The following is a 16,232-nucleotide window of genomic DNA, read 5'->3' on the forward strand; positions in this document are numbered from 1 at the left end:
TTAGTGGCTTAAAATTAACTACCAATTGCATGGCTTATAGCAGGCCTCCCGCTAGCCAGCTCTTACATCTAAAATTAACCCATCTCTATTAATCTGTGTTCTGCCATGTGTTCTGTGGCTTACCAGTCTGCTGGCATGTTGTTCCTTCAGCGGCAGCTGGCAACTCTCCCCTCTCCCTTCTCCTCTCTCTCTCTCTCTCCTGGATTTTCCCACCTGGCTCCATCCTGCCCTGCCATAGGCCAATGCAGCTTTATTTATCAACCAATCAGAGCAACACATATTCACAGCGTACAGAAAGACATTCCACAGCCTTTAACCTCAGCACTTGGAAGCAGAGGCAGGTGGATCTCTGTAAGTTGAAGGCCAGTGTGGTCTACATAGTGAGTTCCAGGACAGCCACAGCTTCATAGAGATTCCCTGTCTCAAAAAGGATGAGATTTTGACATCCCACAGTAAGGAAGCAGAAAGTGTCTAAGCTGAGGCTGAAGTGGTACTGTGGGGTAGGAGGTCACAGATCTCCTAAACCCTATTAAATATCTTAATGCCGATCTTAAGAGAAAACTCCACCTTCCAAGGGTAAAAAGAGGCAGAGGCAGGCAGGTCTCTAGATGTCTTCTCATCAGTAAAATGGAGCAATGATACCTACTTCAGTCATTAGGAAGATTTATTCTACTGACCTGGTTTAAAGTCAGGAAACTACAATGCACTGGCTTTATGTGACCTGCTGCCTGGCTTTATAAATAAAGTTTTATTTGAAAGCAGACACATAAAGACACATCTTTTTTCCAAGTTGCCTGTAGCTGCTTTCATGTTAAAACAACATCACAGATAGTTATCAGAGGCTTTGTAGTACATTGATTTCCTGGCTAGAGTGAAGAACAGCATGGAGGGATGCTGAGCAGACCTGGCTGGCCATAAAGGCATCCTACCAGAGCTTATGGGAAATGGAGCAGGGGAGCTGGAGAGGTTGAGGATGAGTGTAGAGAAAGAGGTAGGTACCAGGTCTGGAAGGAGGCAAATGTGGCTGGAGGAGGAGGCTGGTGGAAGATGAGGACGTCACATCCTGAGGCCCTGTGGAAACAGTCTGATGTACTCCTGCATGCTGGGCTCCACAGGCAAGGGCTGCTTTCCCACAGGGATGAATTAGACTCTGGGGGCGGGGGTGGAGCTCTTGTGAAGCAGAAGTTTGAGGTTGAGATGTGGTTGCACAGGTGCTTAGGAGTTATGTGAGTCAGCATTTACTTCCTGGACTGTCTTACTGGGTTAGTAAGGCAGACCCCAGTCCTAGAAATATTTCCCTTTCTTGGTTGCTTGCATATATAGCTGGTTGCAAGAAAATGTGTTAATGCTGCTTCCCATCTCCCTCCTCCACTTTGTAATTAAGCAACAGGCCCTTTCCTGTTTACCCTTTCAGTGTTAGAGTTTTCTTGTTTGGGTTATATGCGGTACCATTTAATTCCTTTAACCGGCTTCTTTATTTCTGTTTGTTACCATCTCCACGAGAAACAGCAGGCGTGGCAGACTTTTAATGCCCTCTCCGCTGGATAACGGGTTATGAATCTTCTGGATGTCTGTTGGAGCACATGGCTGCAATGTACTATTCAAACTTGATTATCCTTACCATGCGCATCCCAGCTAAGGCTAAGCTGGGCATATTGTTTTTAAAACATGGCAACTGGGCCTCATTAACCCACGCGCAGGACTTCCTAAGAAACATGTGCTTACTCTCTGCTCTGCCATGGTTCTTGGCTCAGAGCTCCTAAGGCCCTTGCCATTTTCTAAGGTTATCCGGGACATTTGTGTTCTGATATTTTGATTTAGTCCTGTTTCTGTTACAGAGCTCTCAAAAGTCCTTGGAATTTCCTGGATAACAGGAACTTTTTTTTTTTTTTTTTTTTTTTGGAGACAGGGTTTCTCTGTGTAGCCCTGGCTGTCCTGGAACTTGCTCTGTAAGACCAGACTGACCTCGAACTCACAGAGATTCACCTGTTTGTGCCTCCTAAGTGCTGGGATTAAAGGTGTGCACTACCACCACCCAGAAGGGGAAACACAAACACAGGAAAGCTTATTTAATGTTGCAGGTTTTACACAGAGCTGGAGAGAAATCAAAACCTTAAGGTTCATAACTACAGTAAATGGGCTGCAGGAGGCAATTTGAGTAGCTAGAAACAGTGTGAAGTTGTATTCTTTAGTATGCTCATACAAATATACATAGAATTATATATTTTATAACTTGTTTATAAATAGATATATGTATATATATTTAATTTTTATTTAGTTGTGTTGGTGTTTTGCCTGCATGTCTGTGTGAGGGTGTCAGATGCTCTGGAACTGGAGTTACAAACAGTTGTGAGCTTCCATGTGGGCACTGGGAATTGAACCCCAAGTCCTCTAGAAGAACAGCCAGTGCTCTTAACTGCTGAGCCATCTCTCCAGCCCCTATATTTATATTTTCAAAGTTTTGTTTTTTCAAAGTAGAACCTCCTGTATCCCAGGGTGGCATTAAACTCCATTTGTAATGCCGGGCAGTGGTGGCGCACGCCTTTAATCCCAGCACTCGGGAGGCAGAGGCAGGTGGATCTCTGTGAGTTCGAGGCCAGCCTGGTCTACCAAGCGAGATCCAGGGAAGGCGCAAAGCTACACAGAGAAACCCTGTCTCGAAAAACCAAAAAACAAAACAAAACAAAACAAAACAAAACAAAACAAAAACCTCCATTTGTAGCTGAGGATGTTCTTGACTTCTGGTCATCCTGCTCTTCCTCCCTAGGGCTGGGATTTTAAGTGTGCAAGTACTACATCTATTTCTGTAGTGCCGGAGCTTCGAGCACACCAGACAAGCTCCCGACCAACCGCACGGTGTCCTCAGGCCTCCTTATTCCTTCTCACTGAAACAAACAGCGGCAGCAGCACCCATACGCTAATGCTGCTCTTTTCATTGGGTGTACGCGTTTTCTGTCCTTTCTGTGTTTGGAAGGTTAAGTAGTGTGTCTTTCCTGTTTAGTTGGCTTCAGCTGTCACCTGAGTTAGCTGAGAATGTCTCAAATGTGGGATTGCCTAGATCAGATTGGCCTGTGAGCATGTTGGTGTGTGGGGGCCTCATTTTCCTGATTGTAGATGGATGTGGGGGCACCGAGCCCACTGTGGGCAGTACCGTGCCTAGGCAGGGAATCCTGGCTTGTGTAAGAATGCTAGCCGAGCAGATGCTACGGAGCAAGTCAGGAAGCAGCCTTCTTCTGTTGGTTCTGCCTTTGCTCTTGCCTTAAGTTCCTGACTTGATCTCCAGGGAGGGACCAGGGCCTGGAGATGTCAGATGAAGTTAACCCTTTCTTCCCCACGTTGCTGTTTGGTATTGATCACAGTAACAGAGGAAGAAACTGGGGCGGTGCCTATCTCTTTGCCCTTTCAATGAGCGGTGTCAGAAAGCGGGTCCACCTCTCCTGCACTCATTTAATCTGCATGCCATACATGTGTTGATTGTGTCAATACTGACTCAGTGCTGTTGTGGGAGCCGGGGACCCAGTGCACAGCTCAAACAAGCTCCTCCCTGTGCAGTTCATTCTGAGTCAGTCGAGAGGACTCTGTGGAAGGGTCAGTTTATATCACTGAGCAAAAAATGGAGGGATTTTGGCCGGGTCGCGGTGGCGCACGCCTTTAGTCCTAGCACTTGGAGGCAGAGGCGGGCGGATCTCTGTGAGTTTGAGGCCAGCCTGGTCTACAGAGTGAGTTCCAGGACAGCCAGGGCCTCATAATAGAGAGACCCTGTCTCAAAAAGGATAAGATTTTGAAGATTACGGTTCCTTTTTAATTTCTACCATTTTCTACTTTTGCTTTGGAAACATTTGTGATTTCAGATCTTTAAAAAAAGATGTGTGTGTGTGTGTGTGTGTGTGTGTGTGTGTGTGTGTGTGAATGAGTACAGGTTTCAGAGGTGTTGCCTCTCCTGGAGCCAGAGTTATGGGCAGTTGTGAGTCATCTGATGTAGGTGCTGGGAACAAAACTCAGGTCCTCTGCAAGCATAGTGTAGAGGAAGACACCTAATGTCAACCTCTGGCCTACACACACACACACACACACACACACCCTAGCCTACAACATATGTGCGCACATACGCAAACAGTAGCTTAGAGGTACATTACTAGTGGAGAATGTCGGCCTAGGAACTTGTAACTTACTCAGGAAGGAATTAAGAAATGATGGACAGATTTTAATGAGGAGAATGAAATATGAAAGTTCTGAATCTGGGGCTGGATGCAGGAGTCAGTCCCGTTGATTGATTGCTCCGGGAGATGTCACACTTTGGTCCTCATGCATGGCTCTTGGCTGGAGAGAAAGGTGTGTGGTGCCTTGGCCTTGGGGAGCTACTTTCGGACCTACTGTGGGAGGATTCCTAATGTCAGTGTCTCAGGTGAATTTATGCAAGACGTTGGAGCCTTGCTGAGACCCGGTAGCCTTGGTAGCTTCTTAATGAGCTAATTTGTAACGAACTTAAAATCTGTGCCCTGAAGTTTTACTCATTTGTTTTCAGTTCAATTCCCTCCCAGCTAAGGGGAAGCTGTTGCCAGCTCACAAAAGACAGACTGAATTGGAGCAAACCATGGGCTGAAATGTATTTTCATGATAATGATACCAAGAGAAAGTCTCTGCCTCCCTTTTTATTCCAGCAAGTAGTTTCGAAGAATGATAACCAGGAATGCTTACGTGGAAGTCAGTGTGTACCACGTACATTTGCCTCCAAAATCAAAACAAGTTCACGGTTTCCCTTTCTTAGCACTTTCACAGAAATTCACCTTTGTAATACATCCTTCTCCTCTCCCTTTCATTTCTCCTCCCCTCCCCCACCCCTGCCATCTGCTGTTCAAAAGGCCCTGCTCTCTAGATGCCATTCTAAGAAGGGTTTTGTTAAGTTGGGATAAGCACGCGGCTCTTAATTATTTGTTCCCCCGGTGGGTCAGCCTTTAAAAGAACAAAAGGTTACGTCTCCTGGCACAGGGTGAGCTGCTTGGCTCTGGATCCTGTAGAATTAACTGTGCTATTTGGGGGCAAGGGCAGAAGGAAAACCTGTGAAATGTGGGGTAAGGGACCCATGGCCTGGAGCATCTGCAGAGGTGTTTTATGCCCCTGGGATGGCTTTGCCATTAAGTAAAGGGTCCTTTTTGTGTTTAGAGAGCTCCGATTTCCCCATTGAGGAGAGTTGTTCTCTGTTTGGACAGTAAGTTTTACAAAGCCTCAAAGAGTCCTCTTCAAACCCTCTGGAGGCTCCCTTTGTGCATTGCTTCTCTGTGGAGGGCGGGTGCACCTGTGGGGGTGGCTGCTGACTCTCTTTCTACCAACCAGCCCCCCATTTCTGATGGAGTTGAAGTAAATCGGGACAGCGATAACCAGCTTTCTTTATAACAGTTTGATTGTTTTTAATTCAAGTCCGGCATTGCGGTCAGGGGTTGTTCCTCACCTCCGATTAGACAAGCTTCTCTGATTTCAACCGTCTAGTAAGAGCCCTGATTTTGGTGTCTGTTTCCCTAGCCTGGGAAAGCTCAGAGATCCCAGAGTGCTCAGTCTCAAGGCTTGTTTTGTTTAGTGTCAAATGAATATGAAATGAAAGCGCCTCTTTTTGGGGGGTATAGATCAAATGACTGAGATTTACAGATGTACCCAGAGCACTAAAACAATGGAGACTGAGGATGCTCTTGCTGAACTTTAAACTCAGGCCATGGTCCACTGCCAGGGTTATTTCATGCGCATGCCCTTTTTTCTCCACTCCGGCAGCTTCCCTGGAGTCCTGCAGCATCCTCCTGGATGTGCTGCTGCTCCTGCGTGGTTCCCTTTTCACACAGTATCACCTAAAGAGGAGACTCTCTGTTGGTCCCTTGAGAATAAGAAAGAGGTTTTCTTGGTTTGTTCGTGTTAGTCTTTTACATTTTATTTTGAACTTCTGTTTTATTGTTACGGAGGACACATCTCTTCCTGCTTGGCGAATGTACATTGTGTATATGTAATTTGATCCTGGAATCATAAAACTTGATTTCTAGTGTTTTGGTCTCCCCCCTCCCCCACTCCCGATGAGAAATAAAATTAGCTCTCAAGTGCGTTTTCAAGGCACTTGTTTAAAGGCATGTATCATCTGACAGCAGAGCAAAAACTCAGGAAACACATCTTAGGGATTCCAGGAGATCCTGCCACTCTTCTGTAAAATAAAATTAAAATAAAAAGCACTAACTCTCAAAACACCAAAGAATTCAGTTGGCTTGTCAGAATCCAGTTTAGTTTAGCTAACAATCATTGACCACCTGGTGAAGTGTAAGTCATTGGATTATAACTGACTTAAACTGGTAACGCAAAGAAATTGGGAAATGGATTGGGGGCTGGGGGAGCCACAGTAAGACTCAGTGTATCCACAACCAGTCACAACATTTGACAGACACTTACACTGTCTAAATCTGTTTACCCAGGCCACTTTTCTTCTGTTTCTCGACCAGATGCTTATTAATTTAAGACATTTTGAGGTCCTAAATTTGGTGTCACACTTGTAAGACTCAGTAGCCCAGGTGGAGGTGGCTTGGGCAGGGTAGTATAATTGAGATAATAAAAAATAGACATAACCAGAATGTTTGCTTCAGGCATGTGTGTGTGTGTGTGTGTGTGTGTGTGTGTGTGTGTGTGTGTGTGTATGAGTACATCCTTTTTTTTTTTCTACATTTTGAGACAGAGTCTCTTACTGGTTGCCAGCTAAGCTCAGGGAGTCAGTCTCTGTCTCCTTAGCTCTGGGCTTAAATGTAGCACTCTGCCTATCACTTTACTGACTCAGCTATTGCCCCAGCCCTAGAGTAGGTTTTGAACATGGACCTGAAAGGATTTCCCAAGGCATTAGGTAGGAACTGAGTGATAAACAGATGATCCCCAGCTGGTGATGTAGGAGGGAAACACAAGTGTAGGTCCTGAGGGTAGGAGATAGTCATTCTCTGTATTGGATGTTGCTAAGTGGTCCAGGAGGATGAAGGCTGCGTACCAGCCGTTGGTTTTAATGAGAGGGGAGCGCTGATATCCTTGACTCATGGTGACCTGGATAAGAACAGTGTCAGTGGAATGGTGAGGACCTGGCTGCTGTGGGGCCACTTGAAAGTGAGTGAGGAGAGGACCTGGAGACAACATGGATTCTTTGGGAGGGATTTTCCACAAGGAAGAGCAGACAGATGAGCAGTGCTGATGGAGAGTGGGTGCTAAGGGAGGTTAGTTTCTTATTTTCAGAGGGAGAATTAGCAGCGTGCATTTGTTCTGATGGGAATGATGCAAGAGTCCTGGAATAGAGACAGGGGATAGAAGGGAGGAAAAGGTTCTCAAGTAGGTCAAAGAGAAAAGAACTAATGAGTGAGAGGAGGAGGGACGCCTTGATCTGAGCAAGGCTAGTTGACGCGCACCAATACTTTGGAGGTTGTTAGATGAGATTGTTGGGTCTTTTGGGAAGAAAGGTCTCATGGGCTGGTGCTGCAGCTTAATTGACCACAGAATGTTGGCCAAGCATGCACAAAGTTCTGTGTTAACTGTGTATACAGTTCCCAGCACTGTATACACCAGTCATGTATGGGGAGCATGTCTATAGTCCCAGAACTTGGAACGTGGAGGCAGGAGATCAGGAATCCAAGGTTATTCCCAGATACACAGTGAATTTGAAGCTGGTCTGGGCTTCATGAGATGCTGCCTCAAACACACACACACACACACACACACACACACACACAAAATAAAAAACCCACACAAAAAAAGCAATATTCTAATTTCATTTCTGTTGCTGTGATAAAATATCCTGGCAAAAAAGCAACTTAGAGAAGAAAGGGTTTATTTGGTTTACTATCCATTATTTCAGAGAAACCAAGCAAGGAATTAATGCGGCTAGTCACATCCCTTCCATAGTCAAGAGCAAAGAGAGTAAATGCATCCTTGTTTTCTTCTAGCTTTCTCCTGTCTTATGTGGTTCAGATCCCCTTCAAAAGGAATGTTGCTCCCCAGAGTGGGCTGGGTCTTCCTGCTCAGTGAACAATCAGTACAATACCCCTTGGGCATGCTAACCTGACCTAGACAATTCCTTATTAAGACTTTTTCCCCCAAGTGAATCTAGGTTGTGTTAAGTTGGCAGTTAACACTAGCCAGCACGAATAACAAAGGTCTTAGCAGAGAATAAGAGTTGGGGAAGAGGCATTGTATGCTTGAAGAAGGAAATATGAGATTGCCATGCATCTGCCCATTGGTAGAGAGAGCTATCCATTGTGACTGTTGAGTGGCATTGAAGGTACCAGTGGGTGCTGGTAAGACTGATCATCATTGGTGGGTGTCTTAGTTACTTTTCTATTGATGTGACAAAACACCGTGACCAAAGAAACTTATAGAAGAAAGAGTTCATTGGGGACTCAGAGTTTGAGAGGATGAGTCCATGACCATCAGACCATCAGACTATCATGGTAGGGAACATGGCAGCAGGCAGGCAAGCATGGTGCTGGAGCAGTAACTGAGAGCTTACATCTGATCCACAAGCACAAGGTAGAGAGAGCTAATTGGCTCCTGAAACCTCAAAGCCCATCCCAGTAACATACCTCCTCCAACAAGGTCATACCTCCTAATCCTTCCCAGACAGTTGTACCAACTGGGGACCAAACATTTAAACATATCCTCCTGAAAAGATACAGAGAGGAGATTCTATTAATTATTTAGGATATAAAAATAGAGCTACAAAAAAATTAGACCCCAAAAGGTGCAAATTAGGAGAGATCGACTACAGACTCTATCCTCATTCAAACCACCACAGTGGGGTTTGCCCTGACCTCAGCCAGCAGTAAACATACAGGATGAGGTGCATGAAGGAAAGTCCCAAGGTGCCAAGCAAATACCAGACAACTGAGGCACGTGTGAGTGTTGATGACGGTTGGTCATCTCATTTGGCATCTGGGATGGGTAAGGATGACAGGAAGACCTAAGGATGACATGGAGGGTGTGAGGGCCAATGAGAAGCTGGCAAAATTGGTGACTTGGAATTACTAGTGGGGTCCTTAGAGCTGGGCACTGGAAGGAGAGAACGCAAGGCTGGGGAGGGAAGTTCAGAGAAGAGATGCATCAGACTGAGTTTAGAGAGGTAATAAAAGTGCTGTCACGTGACCATGACCGTGCATGATGGAGGCAGGAGAACATCTGTGTGTTTAGGCACGTGCATGTCTGAATGTTGACTGATAACAGAAGGATTAAAGGGCAGAGCGATGTGAGATGTGGTCAGCTCATGGTCACTGGTGGAAGCAAGGCTGTGAGTGTCAGGCAGAGGCAGAAATGGATGTCCTGGCTTCTGTTTATATCCACCTATCAGATGAGGAGGTGGGGGAACTGAAGCTCAGGGCTTGTGTGCTCAGCCCATAGAATGGACAGTGTCTGCTTGACATGAGGGAGTGGGATGCTGAAGGAAGCTTAGTAGGGCCCTGCCTGCACAGAAGGGAAGGGAGGTAGAGTCTAGTGTTCAGTCTGTCCCCAGTCCTAACTCGCGCCTGGTTGATGAGAACATGGCTTAGGTGTTTTTGCTATGTGTTGGTCTGTGCCAAGCACACTAGGTGAATCATTTGCCTCTAAAAACAACCTCCATTGGTGAGTGCTTGTTACATGACGTCACCGTTCAAGTTCACGTAGCCACTCAGTCATGGGAACAGGATTCAAACCCTGGTCTTTTTCTGCTTGGCCATTAGCTCAGGCTTATTATTGACTAGCTCTTACACTTAAATTAACCCATAATTCTTATCTATATTTAGTCACGTGGCTTGGTACCTTTTCTCAGTTCTGCCTACACACCTTGCATCCTCTGTGTCTGGCTGGTGACTCCTCTGTTCTCCTTTCTCTTCCTGTCTGTCTCTAGTTAGAATGTCCTGCCTAACCTTATTCTGCCATTGGCCAAATAGCTTTATTGACCAACCAATCAGGGCAACACATTTTCACAGCCTACAGAACAATATCATCCATCAGTGGAGCGTTTTGCATGATAAATTTGCTTGATATGGTGTCAAGACCCAACTGTAAGGATCTCAGGGAACCTTTAAAACCATCTTCAGATGTCCCAGGGTGATTCAGAGTTGGAGGCCAGGGATGCTTCTCCTCCTCCTCCTCCTTTATAGTTCCTTGCACAGTGTACAAAGCTGTGAGAGACCTCAATTCTTTTGTTAGTAAAAAAAAGTGTTAAGAGCCATCACTTCTTGTTAGCAGATCTGTGGCTTTCATCTGTGGGTTCAGAAGGAGTCTTTGGCTTCTTGTGTTGTGACCACGGCTGTTTCTTCTCTCCTAGCTGAGCAGGAGGACACACAGAAGAAAACCTTCACCTGCTGGATCAACTCGCAATTGGCAAAGGTGAGGAGGACAAGGGTGGCGTCGGGCTGTGAAGACAGTTGTCCTTACTCCCGAAGCTCTTACCCCAGGGCAGCCGGTGCCTGGAATTCCAGCTCCTGGGAGTTGGAGGCAGGAGGATCAGGGGTTCAAGATGAGCCATGGTTGTATAGTGAGTTCCAGGCCTGCTGGTGCTCCATGAGACCCTGTCCAACAAACAGATGAACACCAGAACAAGACACAGTGATTGACATGTGGAAGGTCATAGAATGTCTTTTTATAAGAGAATGTGCTGGCGCTCACCGTGGTGTCCTGGTTTATTGGTTATTCTTTCCTGGAACAAGAAAATGCCAACTGGAAAGGACCTGGACAGTGCTGTGAAAATATTTAGAGTGATAACACTTCTAGGGATGACATAATAACAATGTGATGTTTGTCTGTATTGAATGATGTGTGTTGTCATGTGTGACGATGATGAATGCTTATGACATCTGCTGTTTTGAAATCATAGCTTATTAAACAGCACACTGTGGACCACCATTTATTTTCAATTTAATTTTAGTCTTTTTGTTTTGGTTTGGTTTTTGTTTTTTTGAGACAGGGTTTTATTGTGTAGTGCTGGCTGTCTTGGAACTTGCTTTGTATACCAGGATGGCCTCGAACTCACAGAGATCCACCTGCCTCTGCCTCTCAAGTGCTGGGATTAAAGTACAGTTTAAGTTTTTGAGATGAGGTTTTTCAGGCTGGTCTTGAACTCTTAGATCTGAGTCTCTCAAGTGCTGGGATTAAAGTACAGTTTAAGTTTTTGAGATGAGGTTTTTCAGGCTGGTCTTGAACTCTTAGATCTGAGTGATTCACCTGCCTTAGTTCCCCAGTAGCTGTGACTACAGAAGCAGTACCACCTAACTCACATTTTCTGTCCGTTCTTCTGTTGGGCATTGAATTCATGGCTAAGGTTGTACACTAGGCTAATTTCCTACCGTTGAACTGTATTCTTGAATCTCCTATGGCTATTTTCATTTATATATTCATCCATCCATCCATCCATCCATCCATCTACCACCTATCTACCTTTTTTTGTTTGTTTGTTTGTTTTTTTTGAGACAGGGTTTCTCTGTGTAGCTTTGGAGCCTTTCCTGGAACTCACTCCATAGCCCAGGCTGGCCTCGAACTCACAGAGATCTGCCTGTGTCTGCCTCCCTGAGTGCTGGGATTAAAGGTGTGTATCACCACCGTCCGGCCCTACCTATTTATTTATGTGTACACATATGTATGCATAAAGATGCCCATGGAGACCAGAAGAGGTCACCAGATCTTTTGGGGCTGCAATTTTGAGCAGCCAAATATTGGTGCTGGGAACTGAACTTGTTTTCTTTGTAAGAGCAGCATGTGCTCTGAAAGGGTAAGCCATCCCTCCAGACTCATTTTCTTCCTTCCTTCCTTCCTTCCTTCCTTCCTTCCTTCCTTCCTTCCTTCTTTCCTTCCTTCCTTCCTTTTTTTTTTTTTTTTTTTTTTTGAGACTGGGTCTTGCTATATAACTCTGGCTGACCTGAAAGCTACTATGTAGGCCTTGAACTTTTGGCCACCCCTCTGCCTCTGCCTTCAAGTGCTGCGATTTCAGGATTATGCCTCTTTGCTAGCCTTCTAGATGAATTCTAAATGATTTCATGGTATCACTATGTGAGAGATAGTATGATTCCCACAGAGAAGGCCTGTGGCTTGACCCTGGTCACACATTTGGCATGGGAGTATTCTGGGACACAAGTCTAGTCTGTACCTAGGGGCCTCAATCCAAATGCCACTCCATCCTCACTGAGAACCTCAGATAACCTGGATGCCTGATGAATGAATGACTCTCGCCTCTGCCTCCCTCTCCACCCATCCCACACAGTGCACAACATTCTGTCCAAAGGGAGACGCATCCTTAGCAATGCAGCCTGCTCCCAAGGGGTCGCCATGGCCTGATTCTGAGTGTCTTTGTGTTTTCCATGCACAAAGTTGAGGGCTGTAAAAGCTCCACTCAGAAAGAGTGTTGTGTGACTGGGAATATGCCACGAGATAAATCGGGCTGACTGTCTCACCGTGCTCTAGAGTGTAGCTGGTGAGTGCCATGTCAGTCTCCTAAGATAATTTCTGCTGAATCTTAGCTGTTTTGGAAGACACGGCACTCACTTAGGAGATGCTTAGCGGTGTTTTGAACCATTTTCGGATTATTTTCCTCTTTTCCTTTGGCAGCACACACCCCCCTCGGTTATATCTGACTTATTCGCAGACATTAAGAAGGGGCATGTCCTCCTGGACCTGTTAGAAGTGCTCTCAGGGCAGCAGTTGGTAAGATTTCCAAAGGGCACCAAGACACTTGGCTGGTTTTTTTGTTTTGTTTTGTTTTGTTTTAAATGTACTTCCTGTTTGTGAGGAATGTGTGTGCTTGAATTTTTAGCCTCGGGATAAAGGATCAAATACATTCCAGTGTAGAATCAACATAGAACATGCCCTGACATTCCTGAAAAAACAGTCGGTATGTATGAATCAAACCTGCCAATTCACAGGAGGGACGGGTTCAGTGGGAGGGTCGCCCCCTTTAACCTGTGCTTCTCTGTTTGCAGATCAAGCTGATAAATATCCATGTTGCTGATATCGTAGAAGGAAACCCGTCCATTATTCTTGGCCTGATTTGGACCATCATACTGCACTTTCATGTAAATATTGTAGTGATACGAGTATTACTAATCTAATACACATGGCAAGTGTGACATGATGTCATTCAGGCCAAAGCTGCTTCTGTAAACAGGACTTGAGATCTCCAACAAGTCGAAAGCTTATGGCAAAGGCTACTTTTCCAATGTTTGTGTGTAATATATATATTGAATATGTGTGTATATATCATATACATTATGTACACATATACATTTTTATATATGCACGTATATATTTTTGCACATACACACATGCACACATACAGTTTTTATTTGTTTTAAAGATGGGGTTTCACTATGTAGTCTTGGCTAGCCTGGAGCTCTCTGTGCAGATGAGGCTGCCCAAACTCACAGAAATCACCTGCTTCTGCCTTCCAAGTGCTGGGATTAAAAGTGTATACCACGCCTGGTGGTGGTGGCACATGCCTTTAATCCCATTACTCAGGAGGCAGAGCCAGGTGGATCTCTGTGAGTTCGAGGCCCTCCTGGTCTACAGAGCGCGATCCAGGACAGGCACCAACACTACATAGAGAAACCCTGTCTCAAAAAAACACAAAACAAACAAAAAAAGTGTACACCACCAAGCTTGTCTTGTATGAAAGATTCCTCAAATGTTGGTGTCGGGTGGCATCTGTCACTCATCTGCGGAGTGACCTTTTTTGATGAGTACAGACTGGCTTTGGGGTAGGATTTCAGTCCAGTTTTGACCAGCAGTACTTCCCTGGACACCTGCCAGTGTTGAGAACTTTGAATAGACAGATGTGCTGCTTTCATGCCTTTGTCCTTTATCTGCCTCTGTTTCCTCCGTTCCCCCTTGAGGTGTGGTGGGAGTTCTGAGTAGGCGGCCTCCTCTGCCTCACTGCATGTTGCTGAGGGAAGCTTCAGTCTTCCTCTTGTGTTTTCTCTGTCATCTGTCCCCACTCCATTCTCCTGGCACTGTAAACAGACACAGAGGCTCCCTGATACAAAGACATGCATCTGGCTGCTCCACGGAAGACAGGTGGCCAGGTCCGGCGGCTCACTCCTGTAATCCTAGCTTTGGAAGGCCACAGCAGGAAGACTGCTGGGCGTCCAGGGTTAGCCTGAGCTCAAGTCAGTTTCACGTCCGACTGGATTACAGAGTAAGGCCCTGTCACAGACAAAACAAAAACAGAAGATAAGTGAAGTACCCTGGGTCCCTGAATTGCTGTGGGACTGAGAGTCCCACACCCTCTCAGGAGGACATCAGCAACAGTGACCAGCCCACTGGCTAGGAAAGGAAGCTGTTTGTTTTTCCTTTGAATTATGAAGAGACACCATGTGTGAAGACATGGCAGGAGGAAGGGCGGGAGGGTGTCTGCAGAACATTGACTTGTTTTCTGCCACACTAGTTCAGGCTGAAAACCCTCCACGCTGGATGAGCTCTCGTTGGAATAAGCTGCACCTCCAGGCTTCTCGGGATGCTTTGACTCTCAAAGTAGTTCTTATTTGTTTAGTGAATCCCTGTTTGGATTTCAGTCACAGTCCAAATTTCAGTTAATCCAAAGAAGGCATGTGGAAGGCCTTTGACCATTTTGCTCTTGCTCTCCATTTGGACTGTGAATGTCCAATGTTCCCTGTCCCGTCCTGAATTAACCATCACGGTGCCGGTCTAAACTGACTCTGCATGGAGAGTGTTTATTATTGTTGCTCTAAAAATCACTATATAATTATGTGTGTATCGGGTAACCCATGCTTATCTTAGAAAGACTTAGAGTATTGCACAACTGATTGTTATAAAATTTGGATTTTTTTCCTGGATGTGTGCATTTGTAGCTAGAACAGAATAATGTGCGTGTGGATGTTGAGAACTAAATTTGCAAGTGTAGCTTTTCCTCTGGGAGAACGGGGAAGTGGAACTGGAGACAGAAAACAGGACCAAATATGGGAAAGATGTTAAAACTGGATAATTGGGGGCTAGAGAGATGATGGTTCAGTGGTTAAGAGTTCTTGCTGCTCTTTGCAGAGGGTCTGAGTTTGATTCCCAGCATCCAAATATCAATTTATAACCATCTATAATTCCATTTCCTCTTCTGATCTCTGTGGGCACTCGACACACAGACATATATGCAGCCAAAACATTCACATGCTTAAAATAAGAATTAAAAATTTTGGATAGGTTGTAGGTGTTTATCCCCACTCCCATATCTTTCTATGTATTTTAGGTATAGTTAAAATCTTCAATATAGGTAATAGAAAATAAAATTATTCACAGTCCATCATTCATAGGTAACTGAGAATAATTTAATATCCAATCTTTATGTATACAGCAGGAATTAATACATAGTCATGTATGAGTCCTGCATTAAGTAGATCACACCAACCAAGGACTGAGGATAGTTCTGAAAAATGTTTCTATCTAAACTAAAGGAATGTAAACTTTTTTCTTGGCATTATTCTGTTATGTAGCATAACGATCATTTTCATAGCATTTACGTTGTGTTGTACATGTTATAGGGAACTCAGAGATCACTTTCTGAGGCAGGGGGATTTGCATAGGTTATATGTGAAGAATATGCCACATACTACAAGCATCTACAGCTGCCAGCACCGGGTGGAAGCCCGTCCCCTTGGATACTGAAGCATAGTAATATCTTAACAACATGGGGTCTCATTACCCATTCTGTTCCAAATGGGGCTGATGAGCATCTCTCTGAGTTTATATATATTTTAACAGAGGTGTATGGCATTGGTTAAAAAGTACTCTGTCTCATTAATGGGCAGCCAGAACGCTCAGAGTTATTTCTGATTGTAAGTAGCTTCTGTTATATCCTTAAGATAAAATCTTTGTGTACACCTGTAATAATTCATGGGCCAAAGTCTTAGAATTGGAATTCTGACACAGGCTTTGCCATTTGAAAGCTGTAAAAATTGGTTTGTGACTCTGTTTTAAGTCATCTTGTTCAAATCTAAGACACACAGAAAAAGATATGCAAATTTACATGTCAAGTGCAGTGAGTTTCCATAAATTAAACATACTTACCTTATCACCACCCAAGATACAAACAGAACCCTGCTGGCGTTCCAGCTCTTCTCTTTCCCTAAAGGTGCCCATCCTCTGAGCCCTGTTGGGAGGCAGCTTAGTGTTGCTAATTCCACAGAGGTGGAATTACTCTCAGAGGAGTTTACTTTTGGGCATCGTGGGTACCACACACACATGTGGTGCACATATATGCA

The 16,232-nt window shown here is 44.9% G+C and overlaps 1 protein-coding gene across 1 annotated transcript in view; it reads left to right on the plus strand.

Moving 5' to 3' along the window:
* Window positions 1–16,232, plus strand: part of Syne2 (spectrin repeat containing nuclear envelope protein 2) — a 321,669-nt gene that overhangs the window by 61,321 nt on the left and 244,116 nt on the right. The window contains exons 3-6 of the mRNA XM_036205561.1: window positions 10,304–10,365; window positions 12,577–12,672; window positions 12,782–12,859; window positions 12,948–13,040. Coding sequence (XP_036061454.1) covers window positions 10,304–10,365; window positions 12,577–12,672; window positions 12,782–12,859; window positions 12,948–13,040 — 329 coding nt within the window. The remainder of the gene's footprint in view (window positions 1–10,303; window positions 10,366–12,576; window positions 12,673–12,781; window positions 12,860–12,947; window positions 13,041–16,232) is intronic.

Source organism: Onychomys torridus, chromosome 14, assembly GCF_903995425.1.
Source record: "Onychomys torridus chromosome 14, mOncTor1.1, whole genome shotgun sequence".
Lineage (NCBI taxonomy): Eukaryota > Metazoa > Chordata > Mammalia > Rodentia > Cricetidae > Onychomys > Onychomys torridus.